Source organism: Ornithorhynchus anatinus, chromosome X5 (genome assembly GCF_004115215.2).
Source record: "Ornithorhynchus anatinus isolate Pmale09 chromosome X5, mOrnAna1.pri.v4, whole genome shotgun sequence".
Lineage (NCBI taxonomy): Eukaryota > Metazoa > Chordata > Mammalia > Monotremata > Ornithorhynchidae > Ornithorhynchus > Ornithorhynchus anatinus.
The window spans coordinates 7,894,686-7,911,927 of NC_041753.1; the positions used below are offsets into that span (position 1 = coordinate 7,894,686).

The following is a 17,242-nucleotide window of genomic DNA, read 5'->3' on the forward strand; positions in this document are numbered from 1 at the left end:
GGAGCCGGGGAAACCCCTCCCGCCTCACAGGCCCAGGCGGCCGCGGCCCGGAGCTTCGGAGTCGCCCGAAGGCCGAGAAGGACGGGGGGGAGCGTGTGGGCCAATAGGAGGCCGGGGCCGGGTCACGTGGGGCGGACCCCGGCCAATCCGAGGCGCGCGGATGGGCTCAGTCACCTACGCTGGAGAGCGGGGGTCTCGGGTCACGTGGCGGGGGAGGAGGGCGGGGCTAGGTTCCGCCAGCCAATCAGAGGAGGGGGAGGGCGGGGCTTTAAAGGAGTAGCGGGCATCAGCTGATCCAGCCGGGCAGTCTTGCCTCCCGGTGGGCGGCTAGCGGGATCGGGAATCCGCGATCGGGGAGCGGGAGCCAGGAACGGCTCGGTCTATGGGAGAGCGGGAGGCAGAGAGGCGGCCCGGCCGTGCGGAGCCAAGATGGGGGCGGCCCGGGCCCCTCCTGCTCCTCCCCACCCTGTTCCTGCTGCTGGGGGGAAACCCCGGCTGGGGGCTGCGGGGCCTCGGGGTTGAGGACGCCGGCCAGGTGAGCCCCCGCCTCTCTCTCCCGCCCCGCTCCGGTCCTCCCCTCCCGTCCCCTCCCCTCCCCTCCCCCGGGCTCCACCCTGACCCCCGGCTCCTCTTCCTCCTCTTCCTCCTCCTCCTCTTCCTCCTCCTCCTCCGCCGCCCCGGGCAGGTGCAGCCCCTCGTGACCCTGGAGCAGCTCCTGTGGGTGAGCGGGAAGCAGATCGGCTCCGTCGACACCTTCCGCATCCCGCTGATCGCCGCCACCCCCCGCGGGACCCTCCTGGCCTTCGCCGAGGCCCGGAAGATGTCCGCGTCCGACGCGGGGGCCAAGTTCATCGCCTCGCGACGCTCGGTGGACGGAGGTGGCCGGGCCCCGGGGCCCCCGCACGGCGGGGAGGGAGCGGGGCGGCCCCCGGGCCCGACAGGCCTCCGACCCCCTTTCCGCCCGCAGGCTCCACGTGGTCGCCCACCGCCTTCATCGTGGACGACGGGGAGGCGCCCGACGGGCTGAACCTGGGCGCCGTGGTGTCGGACGAGGACACGGGCGTCGTCTTCCTCTTCTTCTCCCTGTGCGCCCACCAGGCCGGCTGCCCCGTCTCCTCCACCATGCTCATCTGGAGCAAGGATGACGGGGTCAGCTGGAGCGCCCCGCGCAACCTGTCCCTGGAAATCGGCACCGAGACCTTCGCCCCGGGGCCCGGCTCCGGCATCCAGGTCAGGCCGGGCCCGCGGGGGCCCCCCGTGGAAAATAAACGGTGGTATTCGTTAAGCGCTTACTATGTGCGAAGCACTGTTCTAAGCGCCGGGGGATACAGGGCGATCAGGTTGGCCCAGGGGGCGCCCCGTTTTAATCCCCATTTGACAGATGAGGTAACTGAGGCCCAGAGAAGTGAAGCGACTTGCCCGAGGTCACACAGCTGACTAGCGGCGGGGCCGGGATTAGAACCCGTGACCTCTGACTCCCAAGCCCGCGCTCTTTCCACTGAGCCACGCTGCTTCCCATCCCAAAGGGGGGCACGCTCAGACCCTCCCAGAGCGAGCCCGTCTTCGCTTGGGGGGCGGGGACGAAACATCTCAGCCTCGGGGGGCGGAGAGAGGGGCAGCTTCAAACAGTCCGTCAATCAATGGTAGGTCTTGAGCACTTACTGTGCGCAGACCAGTCAGTCAGTCGTATTTACTGAGCGCTGCCTGTGTGCGGAGCATTCAACTAAGCGCTTGGCGGAGTCCGGTGTAACAGCATTGAAGACATTTCCCCTGCCCACAACGAGCCTACAGTCTAGAGGGGAAAGCAGATATAAATAAGTAAATTGCAGAGATGAGCACCGCATTAAGCGCTTGGGTGAGTGCAGTGTAACCGACACCCTCCCAGCCCACAACGAGTTTACAATCTAGAGGGGAAGGCAGATATAAATTGCAGAGATGAGCCCCGGATTAAGAGCTTGGTTGGCTACAGTATGACGGACACCTTCCCTGCCCGCAACGATCTTATAGTCTAGAGGGGAAGGCAGATATAAATAAATTGCAGAGATGAGCCCCGGATTAAGCGCTTGGGTGAATACAGCATCACGGACACCTTCCCTGCCCACAGTGAGCTTATCGACTAGAGGGGTAGAGACAGATATTAATATAGATATATTTACAGGTACGAGCACTGGATCAAGGACTTGGGAGAATACTATGGAACAGTTGCTGGGTAACCCACAATGAGCTTCCGATGGTGTTACCCAATGTGACTGAAGTGGATGAGAGGCTTCGCCTCTGAGGGTGGGGGATTCCCGTAGTCTAACAAAGCTTCCAGGGCACGAATTCCTTGTGGAAGACCTTGGGCCTCGTTGAAGGGCACCGAGTACTTCCTAAACTGGGACAGGACGGGAAGCTACTTCCCGTCGGGGTATGTCTTGGAGGAGCGGCCGGAGTGGAACGCTTCCTGTTGGGGACCGAGGGCCTGAGAGTCAGAGGACCTGGGTTCTAATCCTGGCTCCAATGTGTCATCTTGGGCAAGGCACCTCACTTTTTTGTACCTGTTATCTCATCTGGAAAAGGGGGGTGAGCCCCAAGTGGGAGGTGGATTGTGCCCAACCTGATGAGCTTGTACTTATCCCAGTGCTTAGTACAGTGAAGCAGCAAGGCATAGTGGATAGGGCCCGGGCCCAGGATTCAGAAGGTCATGGGTTCTAATTGCAGCTCTGCCGCTTGTCTGCTGTGTGACCTTGGGCAAGGCGCTTCACTTCTCTGTGCCTCAGTTACCTCAGCTGGAGAATGGGGACTGAGACCCTGAGCCCCACAGGGGACGGGGGTGTGTTCAACCCGATTTGCTTGACTCCACCCCCGCACCTAGTAAGCACTTAACAAATACCATATAGGAAGTGTTGAAATTCCATTCCCCCTCAAAAAAAGTTTCACAACAGTGGTCTGCACATAGGAAGTGCTCAGTTAATACCACTGCTTGATCTATAGATGCATAAATTGAAGGATGGGGAGGGGGGGGTGAGGCCCAAGTGCTCCCTCCGACCCCCCTCGGTCGGCGGTGTCGGTCGAGCCCCGGGCAGAGCGCGAGTAGGGGTTCCGAGGCGACGGTGTCCTCTCCCCGGCGCAGAAGCGGCACGAGCCGCAGCGGGGCCGCCTGATCGTGTGTGGCCACGGCACCCTGGACCGCGACGGCGTCTTCTGCCTCCTCAGCGACGACCACGGGGCCTCCTGGCGGTACGGCGCCTCCCTCCGCGGCCTCCCCTTCGGCCAGCCCAAGCACGACCACGACTTCAACCCGGACGAGTGCCAGGTCTGAGGCCTCCCCCTCCCCGCCGCCTGCCCCCCCGCGGGTCTTCTTCCCCCTCCACCCCCTCACGGCGCCCTCCTCTGCCCGCCCCCCTCAGCCCTACGAGCTGCCCGACGGCTCGGTGGTGATCAACGCTCGGAACCAGAACAACTACCACTGCCGCTGCCGCATCATCCTGCGCAGCTACGATGCCTGCGAAACCCTGCGGCCCCGGGACGTGACCTTCGACTCCGAGCTGGTGGACCCCGTGGTGGCCGCCGGGGCCGTGGCCACCCGGTCCGGCCTGGTCTTCTTCTCCAACCCGGCCCACCCCAAGCAGCGTGAGTTGGGGGGCGGAGGGGAGAGGGGCCGGGGGTCGCGGAGGGGGGCGGGGCCACAGAGGGACCACCTTGCCGCATGTCCCGCAGGGGTGAACCTGACCCTGCGCTGGAGCCTCAGCAATGATTCCTCATGGGGGAAGGAGACGGTCCAGCTGTGGCCCGGCCCCAGCGGCTACTCCTCCCTGGCCACCGTGGAGGCCGCCAACTCACAGGGAAACTGGGCCTCCCAGCTCTACGTCCTGTACGAGAAAGGGCGCAGCCACTACACGGAGGCCATCTCTCTGGTGAAGGTCAGCGTCTACGGGACCTTGTGAGAATGGCCGAGGGGGGAGGACTGGATGCCCCGCTCCCCCCCCTCTGCCCCCTAACACCTTGAGACTCAACCCTCCACCGAGGGTCCTTTGCACAGGCCGCTCCGGTTAAGACGGCCCTTCCTTCCCTTCCCCCCCCCCCCCCCCCAGAAAACCCTTCCCTCTGGCTGCTCTATAGATGGTTTTTCTTCCCCGAAACCCATTTGATGGATCACGTGTACATGAATCTGTTCCTACATCAAGTCCCTCCTCAGGGCCTAAAATGGCCCCTTCCTGCTGCTGGCTCTACCCCACCTTCCTTCGGGTAGGGGGAGCCTCTTTACCAGTAAATTGGATCTGTGCAGGGGGAGGCTGCCTTCTCTGCCATTCCCTCCCTCCACTTCAGGTTATCATAACCTCTTGTAGGTGTGGTCTCAACCCCTGCCCTGCAGGAGGCTCAGGTGGGGGCATAGGGAGGGGCCCGGTGGCCCCGTGGTATTTATTTTGCTGAGTTCTACTGCCCCAACCCTTCCCACCTTTAACCCCAGTTCCAAGAATCATTAAGGTAAGAATCCAAGCTTTTGAGTCTGCTTTATTTTATCACGGCCCTTCTCTCCCCTGGGCCCCAGTAGGCCAGAAGCAGCATGTGATGTCAAGCACCCCCTGGCCCACAGTCTTGACTTTTGTTTTCCCCTGAAGTCCTCTTGTGTCTCCACCTCACATCCTTGGCCTTCACTGGGAGGGCCCAGCCCTGAGAAGGAAAAGATAGCTAAGTGGCTCGCTCTCTGCCCGGAACTGGTCACTTCCATGACTCCATCCAGTCTGTGAGCCCGGGGGGCGATGGCCCCACCCCTGCAACTAAACAGGAGACTTGGAATGAGGAGCTGTTACCCGGTGGAAGGTGGGCTTGACCTCTCCAGGCACTAGAAGCTCAGGCCTTTTTGGAAAAACCCAATGATCGGGCAAGGCAAGGTGCCTTTGGGAGACAATAGAGGGGTGGTGATCCCAGGCTCAGAAAACGTAACAAAATGTTAACAGAAAATAAAGTTGGGCAGGAGGGCATGGGGACTAAAGGGAGTGGGTGTCAAATCCCAGAGAGGGTCAGGTGGTTTGAGGGTGTCCTTCAGAGCTCAGCTCAGAGACTCTAGTCCAAACCAATCATCATTCCTACTCTGGGAAGCCCACAGCCTGAGACCCAAGAGAAACCACTGTCAACAATGGTTACTTAATAAGTAACCACGGGGGGGGGGGGGGGGGGGGGGGAAGACACCACGACACTCCCATATAAGAGCTGGCAGACACTTCCCCTGGCCAGAACAAAGCAATGCTCACCTGGAGCTGCAGTTTCACCTCATTCCGGTTTCTCCCACTTCCTAGAGGAAAGAAGAGATAGAGTCACGACAGACTTCCCCCTTCCCTCTCCCCCAGACCCGAAAGCACTCCCAGTCCCAACAACTAAAGTGGGTCAGCGTTCAAGCAGTTATCCTCAAGTGGGAACTCAGAGACTCTAGTCTGAACTGAACATTCCCAGCACAGGATCCGGGGCTGAGAACTTGCCTGTATGCTGGAGGACACCACTCGCAGTTCTGGCTCTCAGGATGGGCACCTGGAGGAGCAGAATGATGATAATGGTGTTAAGTGCTTACTATGAGTGGAACACTGTACCGGGCACTAGGGTAGATAGTCTCTGTCCCAGTCCTTACCCATGAGAGGGACAACGGGGATTGCATCTCCACTTCATGAGAAAACTGGGGCACAGGAGGCAAGTGGAGGAGCTGGAATTGGAACCCAGAGCCTCTGACTCCCAAACACCCAGACCACGGTGCCAGCTGCCGAGAAGGCTGAGCCCCCCGGCCCAGGGGGGTCTCAGAATGGGTCAGAGGTTTGTGTCTTCAGGGATGGTGGTCAGAGACTCTAGTCTGAAGGCCTCATCACCCCCACTCTGCTCCCCAAGGCCCACCCTCAGTGAGGGAGTCTGTCCCCCCAAAAGCGGGTCAGTGGTGAGACTGAGCCCCAGAAGGTTCCACAGGGAAGGATGGAGATGAGTCAATGGTACTTACTGAATGTGGGGCACGGAACTAAATCTGTGATGAGATTGTAAGCGTGTGACTGGGTAATGTGCCTACCAAACCTATGTTGTACTCCGCTCAACGCTTAGTACAGATCTCTCAACACACTGGGCACGAAAAAAATACGATTTTTTTCTTGACGGTATTTGTTAAGTGCTTACTCTGTGCCAAGCACAGTATAGGTGCTGGGGCGGATGGAAATTAATCAGGTTGGACACAGTCCATGCCCCATCGGGGCTCCAGTCTTCACCCCCATTTTATAGATGAGGGAACTGGCAGAGAAGGGAAGGGGCTTGTCCAAGGTCACTGAGCAGACAAGAGGCGGAGCCAGAATGAGAAGCCAGGTCCCTGCTCTATCCACTAGAACACGCGACTTGGACGAGTGGCTGCCACACAATTCATTCAGTCGTATTTACTGAGCGCTCACTATGTGCACAGGACTGTACTGGGCGCTTGGAATGGACAATCCGGCAACAGGTGGAGACAATCCCTGCCCAAAGACGGGCTCACAGTCTAAACCGGGATGGTGGAGATAGGCCGTAAAGCAAAAAAGAACGAGGCAAAAACGATTAATAAATAATGCTTAATAGGTAATTAGTGCTCAACAAATACCGTTACAGAAATACGACTTCGTACTCACCCAGATCCTTGTGCGTCCGTCCGCTGTTTGCCCCCTGCGAAGACGTAGAGGGGGAGAGGAGGGGTGAGGGCGGGGGGGTCCCGGTCCCTCCCCTCCCCCAGCCCGGGGCGGGGGGTCGCGGGGGGGTCAGTGCGCTGCGGTGGTGACGTCACCGGGACACTCAGTGGAAGGGGGTCATCATTCCCCCCTCCCCCCCCAGGTCCCAGGCGGGGAGGGGGCGCGGCGGGGGTGACTCACCGGCCCCGCGGCAGGGCCTGTCCTCAGCCACGGACGCCATCATGGAGCGCCTGCCGCGCGCGCGGCACTCTACTAAGCGCTCCGCCACCGGCCCCCAGCCGCCCGCCGGGGGAGGCTCCCCCTACGACGGGGCGACCATCTTCGAGGCCTCGATTCGCCCCGAACCCCCTTCCGGGCCCCGACGAGGCAGAGCCGCCCGGGAGCGGAGCGCTAATGGCGGCGGCGACATGATGCCAGCGCGAAACGCCCCCGGGGCCTGCGCAGAAGGAGCAACCCCACAGCCCCACCCAGCGGCCGGAAACAGACTGCGCGGGCCGCCTCGCGGAGACGCTATTTAACACCTCGCTCGGGGCGGGGGCCTAACCCTTCAGGGCTGCCCTCCCCCACGGCCTGACACTCGCCCCTCATTAATCCACCTCCGGCCTTTGTCCACTCTTAGAAACTCCCCTCATAAAATCAGCTGGGGAGCTGCGAACCACGTAAATTTTTCCTTACGCCTTTATTCGAGCCGGAGAAAATGTTAAAGATCAAAAGTGTAAATCAGGCATAGAAGAGGGAGCCCATGGGTTGCTGGGTCGGGGGGAGGAAGGTCCTCGCTGCGTGGGGGGGGGGGGAAGGGCTCTCTGGCCCCGCCCCCGGGCGCGCGACGGGGAGGCTGCGGCTCCCGCGAGGACAACAAAAAGCGGGAAAGCGCCTGAGGGCGGGAGTTTAAACTGAGGCTGTTAGCGCCCCGCCTTCCTCAACGTAAATAATAATAATCATGGTATTTGTTAAGCGCTTATTATGTCCCAAGCACTGTTCTAAGGGCTGGGGGAGATACAAGGTCATCAGGTTGTCCCACCTGGGGCTCACCGTCTTCATCCCCATTTTACAGACGAGGTCACTGAGGCACAGAGAAGTGAAGTGACGATGACGGTGGTATTTGTTAAGCGCTTACTCTGTGCCAAGCACTGTTCTAAGCGCTGGGGTAGATCCAAGGTCAGCAGGTTGTCCCACGTGGGGCTCACAGTCTTAATCCCCATTTTACAGATGAGGGAGCTGAGGCACAGAGAAGTTAAGTGACTTGCCCACAGTCACACAGCTGCCAAGGGGCAGAGCCGGGAGTCGAACTCATGACCTCGGACTCCGAAGCCCAGGCTCTTTCCACTGAGCCAAAATACCATCATTAATATTCCCCACACTACCTTGTCATCTGATTGTGTCTATCTGTTGTCCAAATTCCTTCATTAGACAGACAACTCCCTGAGGGTAGGGACTCCAATCACTCCCATAACACCCACGAGAGGACTTTCCTCACAGTGGGTGCTTGCCCATCAATCACTGCTATTTCCTGAGCACCGTGCCAAGGGCTTGGGAGGGTCCAAGAGAGAGGCCTCAGAACGAAGGGCAAATGTGGTCGAACGTGTGAGTTTTTCTTTTTAATCTGGTGTTTTATATCTTCTTTTCTTCCCTGTTGGAAAAAGTTGAGGCTCACGGGACACTGTCAACTCTCAGTTTTTTAAACCACGGCCTTGTTTAAGGGTCTCTGCTCTATTGAAAAGAGACAGAGGCAGTTGAATTCAAGACATTTATGAATCTTTCAGAGCTACGTCTGGATGCCTCACCTTCCTCTAAGCCTGGCATTCAGTCTGGGGGTGTCTTCCAAAGATACCCCCACACCCAACAGCTGCTCCCTTTGAAAACCGGTTTTCCAACTGCTGTTCCCTTTTCAAAACACCACCTCCTCCCACACCTAAGGCCTCCCAGCTCCTTCCTTCCCCCCCGACCCCGATCCGCCTCCTCCCCACAACAGTCCAACACCCTCCATCCTCTGTATAACAAAACACCAGGCTTGACACTTGTGAATCGATTTTACTTTTTATTGTCAAATTCCTTTTCGGGGGTGACACTTTACATACTAGGCATAAAAATCGAGGTTGAGGGAGAAAAAAAAAAATCTGAGTATGTACAGGACAAGTGCAGTGCAGAGTAGAAAACAGTTGAGGCCGTGGCTCGGCAGTGTAGCGACACGGAGATCAGCCGGGCGTCGGGGCTACCGGCGGGCTATGGCCCGTGATCCCAGTGGCCTGGGAGGGTGACCAGTCCGATGGAGGCGGATCGGGGAAGGCTTTGGGGATTCGCCTCGGCAGCCCCGGCCGGCGGTCAAGAGGCGAGATTAATCCACTTCCTCGATGGTGGGACCGGCTTTGGAGCCGCCCTGCTGAGCCTGGGCCCCGCAGGTCCCGGCTCCGGCAGCCCCCTCGCCCTGGTAGAGGCGGGTGACGATGGGGTGGCAGACCTGCTCCAGCTCCTTCCTCTTGTGGTCGTACTCGTCCTTCTCGGCCAGCTGGTTGGCCTCGAGCCAGGCCAGGACCTGGCGGCACTTGTCCAGCACCTTCTGCCGGTCGCCCTCCGAGATCTTGCCCCTCAGGCCCCCGTCCTCGCCCTCCACGGCGCTCTTCATGTTGAAGGCGTACGACTCCAGGGCGTTCTTGGCGGCCACCTTCTCCCGCTGGGCCTCGTCCTCGGCCCGGTACCGCTCGGCGTCCCGCACCATGCGCTCCACCTCCTCCTTGCTCAGCCGGCCCTTGTCGTTGGTGATGGTGATCTTGTTGGCCTTGCCCGTGCTCTTGTCCGTGGCCGTCACGTTGAGGATGCCGTTGGCGTCCACGTCGAAGGAGACCTCGATCTGGGGGACCCCGCGCGGGGCCGGGGGGATGCCGCTCAGGTCGAAGCGGCCCAGCAGGTTGTTGTCGCGGGTCATGGCCCGCTCCCCCTCGTACACCTGGATCAGGACCCCCGGCTGGTTGTCCGAGTAGGTGGTGAAGATCTGCGTCTGCTTGGTGGGGATGGTGGAGTTGCGCTTGATCAGGGCCGTCATCACCCCCCCGGCCGTCTCCAGCCCCAGGGACAGGGGCGCCACGTCCAGCAGCAGCAGGTCCTGCACCTTCTCCGACCGGTCCCCCATCAGGATGGCCGCCTGCACCGCCGCCCCGTAGGCCACCGCCTCGTCCGGGTTGATGCTCTTGTTCAGCTCGCGCCCGTTGAAGAAGTCCTGCAGCAGCCGCTGCACCTTGGGGATGCGGGTGGAGCCCCCCACCAGCACCACCTCGTGGATCCCGGCCTTGTCCATCTTGGCGTCCCGCAGGGCCTTCTCCACGGGCTCCAGCGTGCCGCGGAACAGGTCCGAGCACAGCTCCTCGAACCGGGCCCGCGTGATGGACGTGTAGAAGTCCACGCCCTCGAACAGGGAGTCGATCTCCAGGTTGGCCTGCGTGCTGGACGACAGCGTGCGCTTGGCCCGCTCGCAGGCCGTCCGCAGCCGCCGCACCGCCCGCTTGTTCTGGCTCAGGTCCTTCCCGTGCTTGCGCCGGAACTCCTCGGCGAAGTGGGTCACCAGCCGGCTGTCGAAGTCCTCCCCGCCCAGGTGGGTGTCGCCGGCCGTGGCCTTCACCTCGAAGATCCCGTCGTCGATGGTCAGGACCGACACGTCGAACGTGCCCCCGCCCAGGTCGAAGATCAGCACGTTGCGCTCCCCCTTCCCGGCGCGGTCCAGCCCGTAGGCGATGGCCGCCGCCGTCGGCTCGTTGATGATGCGCAGCACGTTCAGCCCGGCGAACACCCCGGCGTCCTTGGTGGCCTGCCGCTGCGAGTCGTTGAAGTAGGCCGGCACCGTGATCACCGCGTTGGTCACCGGGTGGCCCAGGTAGGCCTCCGCCGTCTCCTTCATCTTGGTCAGCACCATGGAGGAGATCTCCTCCGGGTAGAAGGCCTTCTCCTCCCCCTTGTACGACACCCGCACCTTGGGCTTCCCCGCGTCGCTCACCACGCGGAAGGGCCACTGCTTCATGTCCGACTGCACCACCGGGTCCCCGAACTTGCGTCCGATCAGCCGCTTGGCGTCGAAGACGGTGTTCTGGGGGTTCATGGCCACCTGGTTCTTGGCGGCGTCCCCGATGAGCCGCTCGGTGTCCGTGAAGGCCACGTAGCTGGGGGTGGTGCGGTTGCCCTGGTCGTTGGCGATGATCTCCACCTTGCCGTGCTGGAACACGCCCACGCAGGAGTACGTGGTGCCCAGGTCGATGCCGATGGCCGTCCCCTTGGGGGCCGACATGGCTCCTTCCCTTCCGGCTGCGGGGGTCGCAACGGGGAGCCCCGGGAGCGGATGGGGGGGCGCGGGCCCGGCCGGGACCGCCCTCCTGTCGAGCTCCCTCCCGTCCCCGAGGCGGACGGGAAAAGCGGCCTCACGGGGCCGAGGGGGTGCGGCCGTTCGGCCGCGGGGCAGCGTTAACCGTCGCCCCGGCAGGCCGGGCCGGTTGTCCTCAGCCGCCTTCCCGGCCCAAGGCGCGGGGCGTCGAACGGGCTCGGCGAGGCGGCTCCGTGTGCGGGCTCCTTGTGGCGCACCTCACGGGGGGCGGCCGCCTGGCCCCGCCCCGCCCCGCCCCGCCGCGCCCCGCCGGCTTCCGGCCCCTCCCTCGGCAGCCCCGGCGTCCGGCCCGGGGACCGAGGGGAGGCTCCAGAACCTTCCCGTATTCCCTCCCTTCCCCGTCAGCGGCATTCGGCTCTTTGAGGGCTCTCCTCACCCGCTCCCCCCCCCCTCCTCCTCCTCCTCCAGCCTCGCGCCGGGAGAGGCGGTTATTATGCTAATGAGGGCCTCGCTCCGGCCAATAGGGCGCCCCCGTCCCCGACCCGACCGACGTCAGGGGGCGGTGGGGCGGCCCGTTGCCATGGTGAGCGCGTGCCGGCCCTCCCTCGCTCCCTCCCTCCCTCCCTCGCTCCCGCGGGCCCTCGGGCGGCCAACGACGGGAGCTGGCGCCGCCCGGCGAGCCCCGGCAGCGTCCGGAATATTCCGGCTGGGGGCGGCTCCCATTGGCCGAGGTCCGGGCCGGGGGCGGGGCCGGGCTGGGAGAAGGCGCTGGAAGGTTCCCGGGAAGGCGGGGAGCGCTCGCTGACTGGCCGGTCCGGGGGAGGGCGGGCCCGGCCCGGCTAGAAATAGGGCAGCCGCGTCGAGGTCGGGGATAATTCTCCGGTGGCTTTCCGGCTCGGCGGAGGAAGCGACGACAGCCCGAGAGGCCTGCGCGTGCCTCCTGCCTTCCCTCCTCGAGAGATCCGCTTCACCGCCTCTTCGCAGAAGCCTCTGCCTTCCGACTCGAGGACGATGGCAGCCGCCAAAGGAGTGGCCATCGGCATCGACCTGGGCACCACGTACTCCTGCGTGGGCGTGTTCCAGCACGGCAAGGTGGAGATCATCGCCAACGACCAGGGCAACCGCACCACCCCCAGCTACGTGGCCTTCACGGACACCGAGCGGCTCATCGGGGACGCCGCCAAGAACCAGGTGGCCATGAACCCCCAGAACACCGTCTTCGACGCCAAGCGGCTGATCGGACGCAAGTTCGGGGACCCGGTGGTGCAGTCGGACATGAAGCAGTGGCCCTTCCGCGTGGTGAGCGACGCGGGGAAGCCCAAGGTGCGGGTGTCGTACAAGGGGGAGGAGAAGGCCTTCTACCCGGAGGAGATCTCCTCCATGGTGCTGACCAAGATGAAGGAGACGGCGGAGGCCTACCTGGGCCACCCGGTGACCAACGCGGTGATCACGGTGCCGGCCTACTTCAACGACTCGCAGCGGCAGGCCACCAAGGACGCCGGGGTGATCGCCGGGCTGAACGTGCTGCGCATCATCAACGAGCCGACGGCGGCGGCCATCGCCTACGGGCTGGACCGCGCCGGGAAGGGGGAGCGCAACGTGCTGATCTTCGACCTGGGCGGGGGCACGTTCGACGTGTCGGTCCTGACCATCGACGACGGATCTTCGAGGTGAAGGCCACGGCCGGCGACACCCACCTGGGCGGGGAGGACTTCGACAGCCGGCTGGTGACCCACTTCGCCGAGGAGTTCCGGCGCAAGCACGGGAAGGACCTGAGCCAGAACAAGCGGGCGGTGCGGCGGCTGCGGACGGCCTGCGAGCGGGCCAAGCGCACGCTGTCGTCCAGCACGCAGGCCAACCTGGAGATCGACTCCCTGTTCGAGGGCGTGGACTTCTACACGTCCATCACGCGGGCCCGGTTCGAGGAGCTGTGCTCGGACCTGTTCCGCGGCACGCTGGAGCCCGTGGAGAAGGCCCTGCGGGACGCCAAGATGGACAAGGCCGGGATCCACGAGGTGGTGCTGGTGGGGGGCTCCACCCGCATCCCCAAGGTGCAGCGGCTGCTGCAGGACTTCTTCAACGGGCGCGAGCTGAACAAGAGCATCAACCCGGACGAGGCGGTGGCCTACGGGGCGGCGGTGCAGGCGGCCATCCTGATGGGGGACCGGTCGGAGAAGGTGCAGGACCTGCTGCTGCTGGACGTGGCGCCCCTGTCCCTGGGGCTGGAGACGGCCGGGGGGGTGATGACGGCCCCTGATCAAGCGCAACTCCACCATCCCCACCAAGCAGACGCAGATCTTCACCACCTACTCGGACAACCAGCCGGGGGTCCTGATCCAGGTGTACGAGGGGGAGCGGGCCATGACCCGCGACAACAACCTGCTGGGCCGCTTCGACCTGAGCGGCATCCCCCCGGCCCCGCGCGGGGTCCCCCAGATCGAGGTCTCCTTCGACGTGGACGCCAACGGCATCCTCAACGTGACGGCCACGGACAAGAGCACGGGCAAGGCCAACAAGATCACCATCACCAACGACAAGGGCCGGCTGAGCAAGGAGGAGGTGGAGCGCATGGTGCGGGACGCCGAGCGGTACCGGGCCGAGGACGAGGCCCAGCGGGAGAAGGTGGCCGCCAAGAACGCCCTGGAGTCGTACGCCTTCAACATGAAGAGCGCCGTGGAGGGCGAGGACGGGGGCCTGAGGGGCAAGATCTCGGAGGGCGACCGGCAGAAGGTGCTGGACAAGTGCCGCCAGGTCCTGGCCTGGCTCGAGGCCAACCAGCTGGCCGAGAAGGACGAGTACGACCACAAGAGGAAGGAGCTGGAGCAGGTCTGCCACCCCATCGTCACCCGCCTCTACCAGGGCGAGGGGGCCGCCGCGGGGAGGGGATTCACCCCTCCAAAGGAGGGGGGCGGGGGCGGCCCCACCATCGAGGAAGTTGATTAATTTCCCCCTCCCCGCCGCCCACCTCCGGTTGGGGCTCCCCCCCGGGGTTCCTCCGCGGCCTCCTCCCCGCACCCGTCGTGCCTTCCGAGCTGCTCCGCCGAAACCACCGTCAGCGAAGCCTCTTTTGATCGCTCCTCTATCCCGTCGCCCCATCATCCCGGTCACCCGGGACGGACTGTTTGAGGAGAGGCCCCGGTTGGGCTTGTTAGTTGGAGCGAAGATCCCGTTATTTATTTCTCTCAGGCCCCGGTTTTTACCTTGCGACGGTAGAAATCAAAGCTCTTTGCAACTAATAAATTGTTGCTTCGAAGAAACCCGTGAGTCTCTACCGTTCTCTTGTTCGACAAGGTCTCCTAGCATCCTGGGCAGGTTGGAGATGGCGAGGGGGGCGGGGGTGTGGGGGGTGTGTGTGTGTGTGTGTGTGTGTGTGTGTGTGTGTGTGAGAGAGAGAGAGAGAGAGAGTGTGCCTAGCCACAATCTAACAGTGATGTAGAGGCATTGTGGAGCCGATGGAATGTCGGTGCAGGGGTGAGAGCAAGTGTCTGGAAAAGCAGCAGAGGGGAGAAGCCGATCAGCTCTGATTTCCCACCACAACCGAGCCCGCACACTTCGTTCCTCTAACCGGCCTTCTCACTGTACCTCCATCTTGTCTATCTCGCCGCCGACCCCTCGCCCACGTTCCCCCACTGCCCCGGAACGCCCTCCCCTTTCACATCTGACAGCAGTCATCTGACAGCTGTCAGCTCTCCCCACCTTCAAAACCCTCCCGTATCAGTTCTCCAAGCGTTCTTTCCCGACTAACAATAATAATTATTATTATATGTCTGGGCACTTTCTATGTGCCAGGCATTGTATTAAGCGCTGCAAGGGGATACAAGCTAATCAGGTTGGACACTGTCCCCTGTCCCATATGGGGCTCACGGTCTTCTTCCCCTTTATACAGATGAGGTAACTGAGGCACAGGGGAGTTAAGTGTCTTGCCCAAGGCCACACAGCAGACAAGTGGCGGAACCGGGATTAGAACCCATGACCTTTTGACTCCCAGGCCCGGGCTCTATCCACTAGGCCACGCTGCTTCCCAAGCAGCCTAAGCCCTCATCTCATCTCCCCGACTCCCTCTCCAATCTGCATCGCCTATGCGCTTAGCTCTGTACTTTTTCAACCCTTGATATTCACCCCATCTTCTGCCCCATGGCATTTGAGTACATATCCCTAATTTATTTTAATGTCTCCCCCTCTAGACTGTAAGCTTCTTTTGGACAGGGAATGAGTCTACCAACTGTAGTATTGGACTCTCCCAGGCACTTAGTCCAGGGGTCTACGCACAGCAGATGCTCAATAAATACCATTGAGAGGAAGAAAAGATGAAAGACGGTATTTACTGGAGCTCCAAGTGGGTGGGGGTGATGGAGGGGAGGGTCCCTGGTACAAGAGCAGAGGGGAGAAAGCCAGGAAAGAAAAGCAATTAAAAAGAGAATCATCCACAGATGGATATGCATTCACACAGACTTGTTCTGGGCACAACTTCCCAATAGAAGTGGCTAGTTGAAGAGAATATCCACAATACATTGGTTGATTGAGACATTTCTGGTGCAGGGCAGCCAGTGCAGAATAATCATAAGAATAACTGTGGTACCTGTGAAGCAGTTACTCTGTCCCGAGCACTGAATTAAGCACCGGTGTTTGTTCCAAGATCAACAGGCCCCACGTGGAGCTCACAGTCTTTTAGTAGGAGGGAGAACGGTTATCGAAGCCCCATTTTGCAGATGAGGGAACTGAGGCACAGAGAAATAAATTGACATGCCCAAGGTCAGCCACCAGACAAGTGATGGATCTGCGATTAGAACCCAGGTCCTCGGACTCCCAGGCCCGGGCTCTTTCCACTGGACCACACTGTTCCTTGACTTCTGGGGAGCAGCCTGGGTACTTGGTTTCATTCCACGCAAGGCCTCCAGTTGTTATCGCGGCTCCCTTTGCCTAAAGGGGCATTTGGGGGCAGGGGAGGCCCAGGGGCCATTTTGGGGGGTGACAAGCAAGGGGGTGGAAGTTTTGGAGTGTACTGCCCAATGAAGAGCACTTGGGACCTACGGAAAGGACCTTGGGCAAGTCACTTCACTTCTCCGTGCCTCAGTTAGCTAATCTGTAAAATGGGGATTAAGATTGTGAGCCGCATGTGGGACAGGGACCATTAAGTACATAACAAATAGCATTAAAAAAAAAATGATTTAGAAGCAGCATGGCACAGTGGATAGAACATGGGCCCGGGAGTCAGAAGGTCATGAATTCTAATCCCAGCTCCACCACTTGTCTTCTGTGTACCTTGGGCAAATCACTTCACTTCTCTGTGCCTCAGTCACATCAGCAGTACAGTGGGGATTAAGACTGTGAGCCCTCCGTGGAACAGGTACTGTGTCCATCCTGATTATCTCGTATCTACCCTAGCGCTTAGCACAGTGCTTGGCATGTAGAAAGCGCTTAAGAAATGCCATCATCATTATTAACAAATACCATAAAGAAGGGTGCCTTGTACTCTCCAGAGCACCTAGTACAGTGGGAGCAGCATGGCTTAGTGGAAAGAGCACGGGCTTGGGAGTCACATGTGGTGGGTTCCGATCCCTGCTCTGCCACTTATCAGCTGTGAGACCTTGGGGAAGTCACTTCACTTCTCTGCGCCTCAGTGACCTCATCTGTAAAATGGGGATGAAGGCTGTGAGCCCCACGTGGGTTAACCTGATGACCCTGTATCTACCCCAGTGCTTAGAGCAGTGATTGGCCCATAGTAAGTGCTTCATAATATTGCTACATTTGTTAAGCGCTTACTATGTACCAAAAACGGGGATTAAGACTGTGAGCCCCACGTGGGACAACCTGATTCCCTTGTGTCTACCCCGGCGCTTAGAACAGTGCTCGGCACATAGTAAGCGCTTAATAAATACCAACATTATTATTAAGATAGTCTGGTCGGTCACGGCTCCTGACCCACTTGCGGCTCACCGTCTAAGTGGGAGCAAGAACGGGGACTGAATCCCCATTTTGCAGATGAGGAAACTGAGGCCTAGAGGAGTGAAGTGACTTGCCCAAGGTCAAGGCAGATGGCGGAGCTGAGATTAGAATCCAGGTCCTCTGATTCTCAGGCCCCTGCTCTTTTCACTGGACCACCCTGCTTCTCCCCTAGACCACGCTGCTTCAGAAAGGTTGCCTGTCTACTTGGTTTCCTTTTGTTCTGTTGTCCGTCTCCCCCCTTCTAGACTGTGAGCCCGTTCTTGGGTAGGGATTGTCTCTCTCTCTCTTGCCAACTGTGCTCTCCAAGCGCTTAGTACAGTGT

The 17,242-nt window shown here is 60.9% G+C and overlaps 3 protein-coding genes, 2 long non-coding RNA genes and 1 other non-coding gene across 6 annotated transcripts; 2 read left to right on the plus strand and 4 right to left on the minus strand.

Moving 5' to 3' along the window:
• Positions 1-276: 276 nt before the first annotated feature.
• NEU1 (neuraminidase 1) lies at positions 277-4,476 on the plus strand. The gene is made up of 6 exons (XM_029055353.2): positions 277-535; positions 686-878; positions 968-1,230; positions 3,113-3,295; positions 3,390-3,612; positions 3,700-4,476. Exons 1-6 carry the CDS (start codon positions 383-385, stop codon positions 3,924-3,926), a joined length of 1,242 nt encoding a protein of 413 aa, XP_028911186.1. The 5' UTR covers positions 277-382; the 3' UTR covers positions 3,927-4,476.
• On the minus strand, positions 4,477-5,280 carry LOC114808045. The gene is made up of 2 exons (XR_003755997.1): positions 5,235-5,280; positions 4,477-4,653 (listed from the first exon to the last, which is right to left on the minus strand). It is a non-coding gene; the product is annotated as an uncharacterized LOC114808045 (long non-coding RNA).
• Positions 5,281-5,453: 173 nt separating this feature from the next.
• LOC114808046 lies at positions 5,454-7,151 on the minus strand. Its single transcript, XR_003755998.2, has 3 exons — positions 6,849-7,151; positions 6,612-6,645; positions 5,454-5,508 (listed from the first exon to the last, which is right to left on the minus strand). It is a non-coding gene; the product is annotated as an uncharacterized LOC114808046 (long non-coding RNA).
• Positions 6,736-6,796, minus strand: LOC114808453. Its single transcript, XR_003756301.1, has one exon. It is a non-coding gene; the product is annotated as a small nucleolar RNA SNORD48 (small nucleolar RNA).
• Positions 7,152-8,906: 1,755 nt separating the features above from the next.
• On the minus strand, positions 8,907-11,252 carry LOC100091897 (heat shock 70 kDa protein 1B). The gene has a single exon (XM_001510154.6). It carries the CDS (start codon positions 10,939-10,941, stop codon positions 9,004-9,006), a length of 1,938 nt encoding a protein of 645 aa, XP_001510204.4. The 5' UTR covers positions 10,942-11,252; the 3' UTR covers positions 8,907-9,003.
• A 456-nt stretch (positions 11,253-11,708) lies between these two features.
• On the plus strand, positions 11,709-14,231 carry LOC114808021 (heat shock 70 kDa protein 1A-like). The gene is given in 3 exon segments (XM_029055336.2): positions 11,709-12,634; positions 12,637-13,226; positions 13,228-14,231. Coding segments are annotated over 3 exon segments (1,929 nt in total). The 5' UTR covers positions 11,709-11,985; the 3' UTR covers positions 13,918-14,231.
• The last annotated feature ends 3,011 nt before the right edge of the window (positions 14,232-17,242 follow it).

Bases quoted from the DNA above. Each gene is read 5' to 3' on its own strand.
- NEU1 (XM_029055353.2), top strand. From the start codon at position 383: ATGGGAGAGCGGGAGGCAGAGAGGCGGCCCGGCCGTGCGGAGCCAAGA. The intron at 1,231-3,112 runs GTCAGGCCGGGC...TCCCCGGCGCAG, and splicing joins GGCCCGGCTCCGGCATCCAG to AAGCGGCACGAGCCGCAGCG. The intron at 3,613-3,699 runs GTGAGTTGGGGG...CATGTCCCGCAG, and splicing joins CCCGGCCCACCCCAAGCAGC to GGGTGAACCTGACCCTGCGC.
- LOC100091897 (XM_001510154.6), bottom strand. From the start codon at position 10,941: ATGTCGGCCCCCAAGGGGACGGCCATCGGCATCGACCTGGGCACCACG.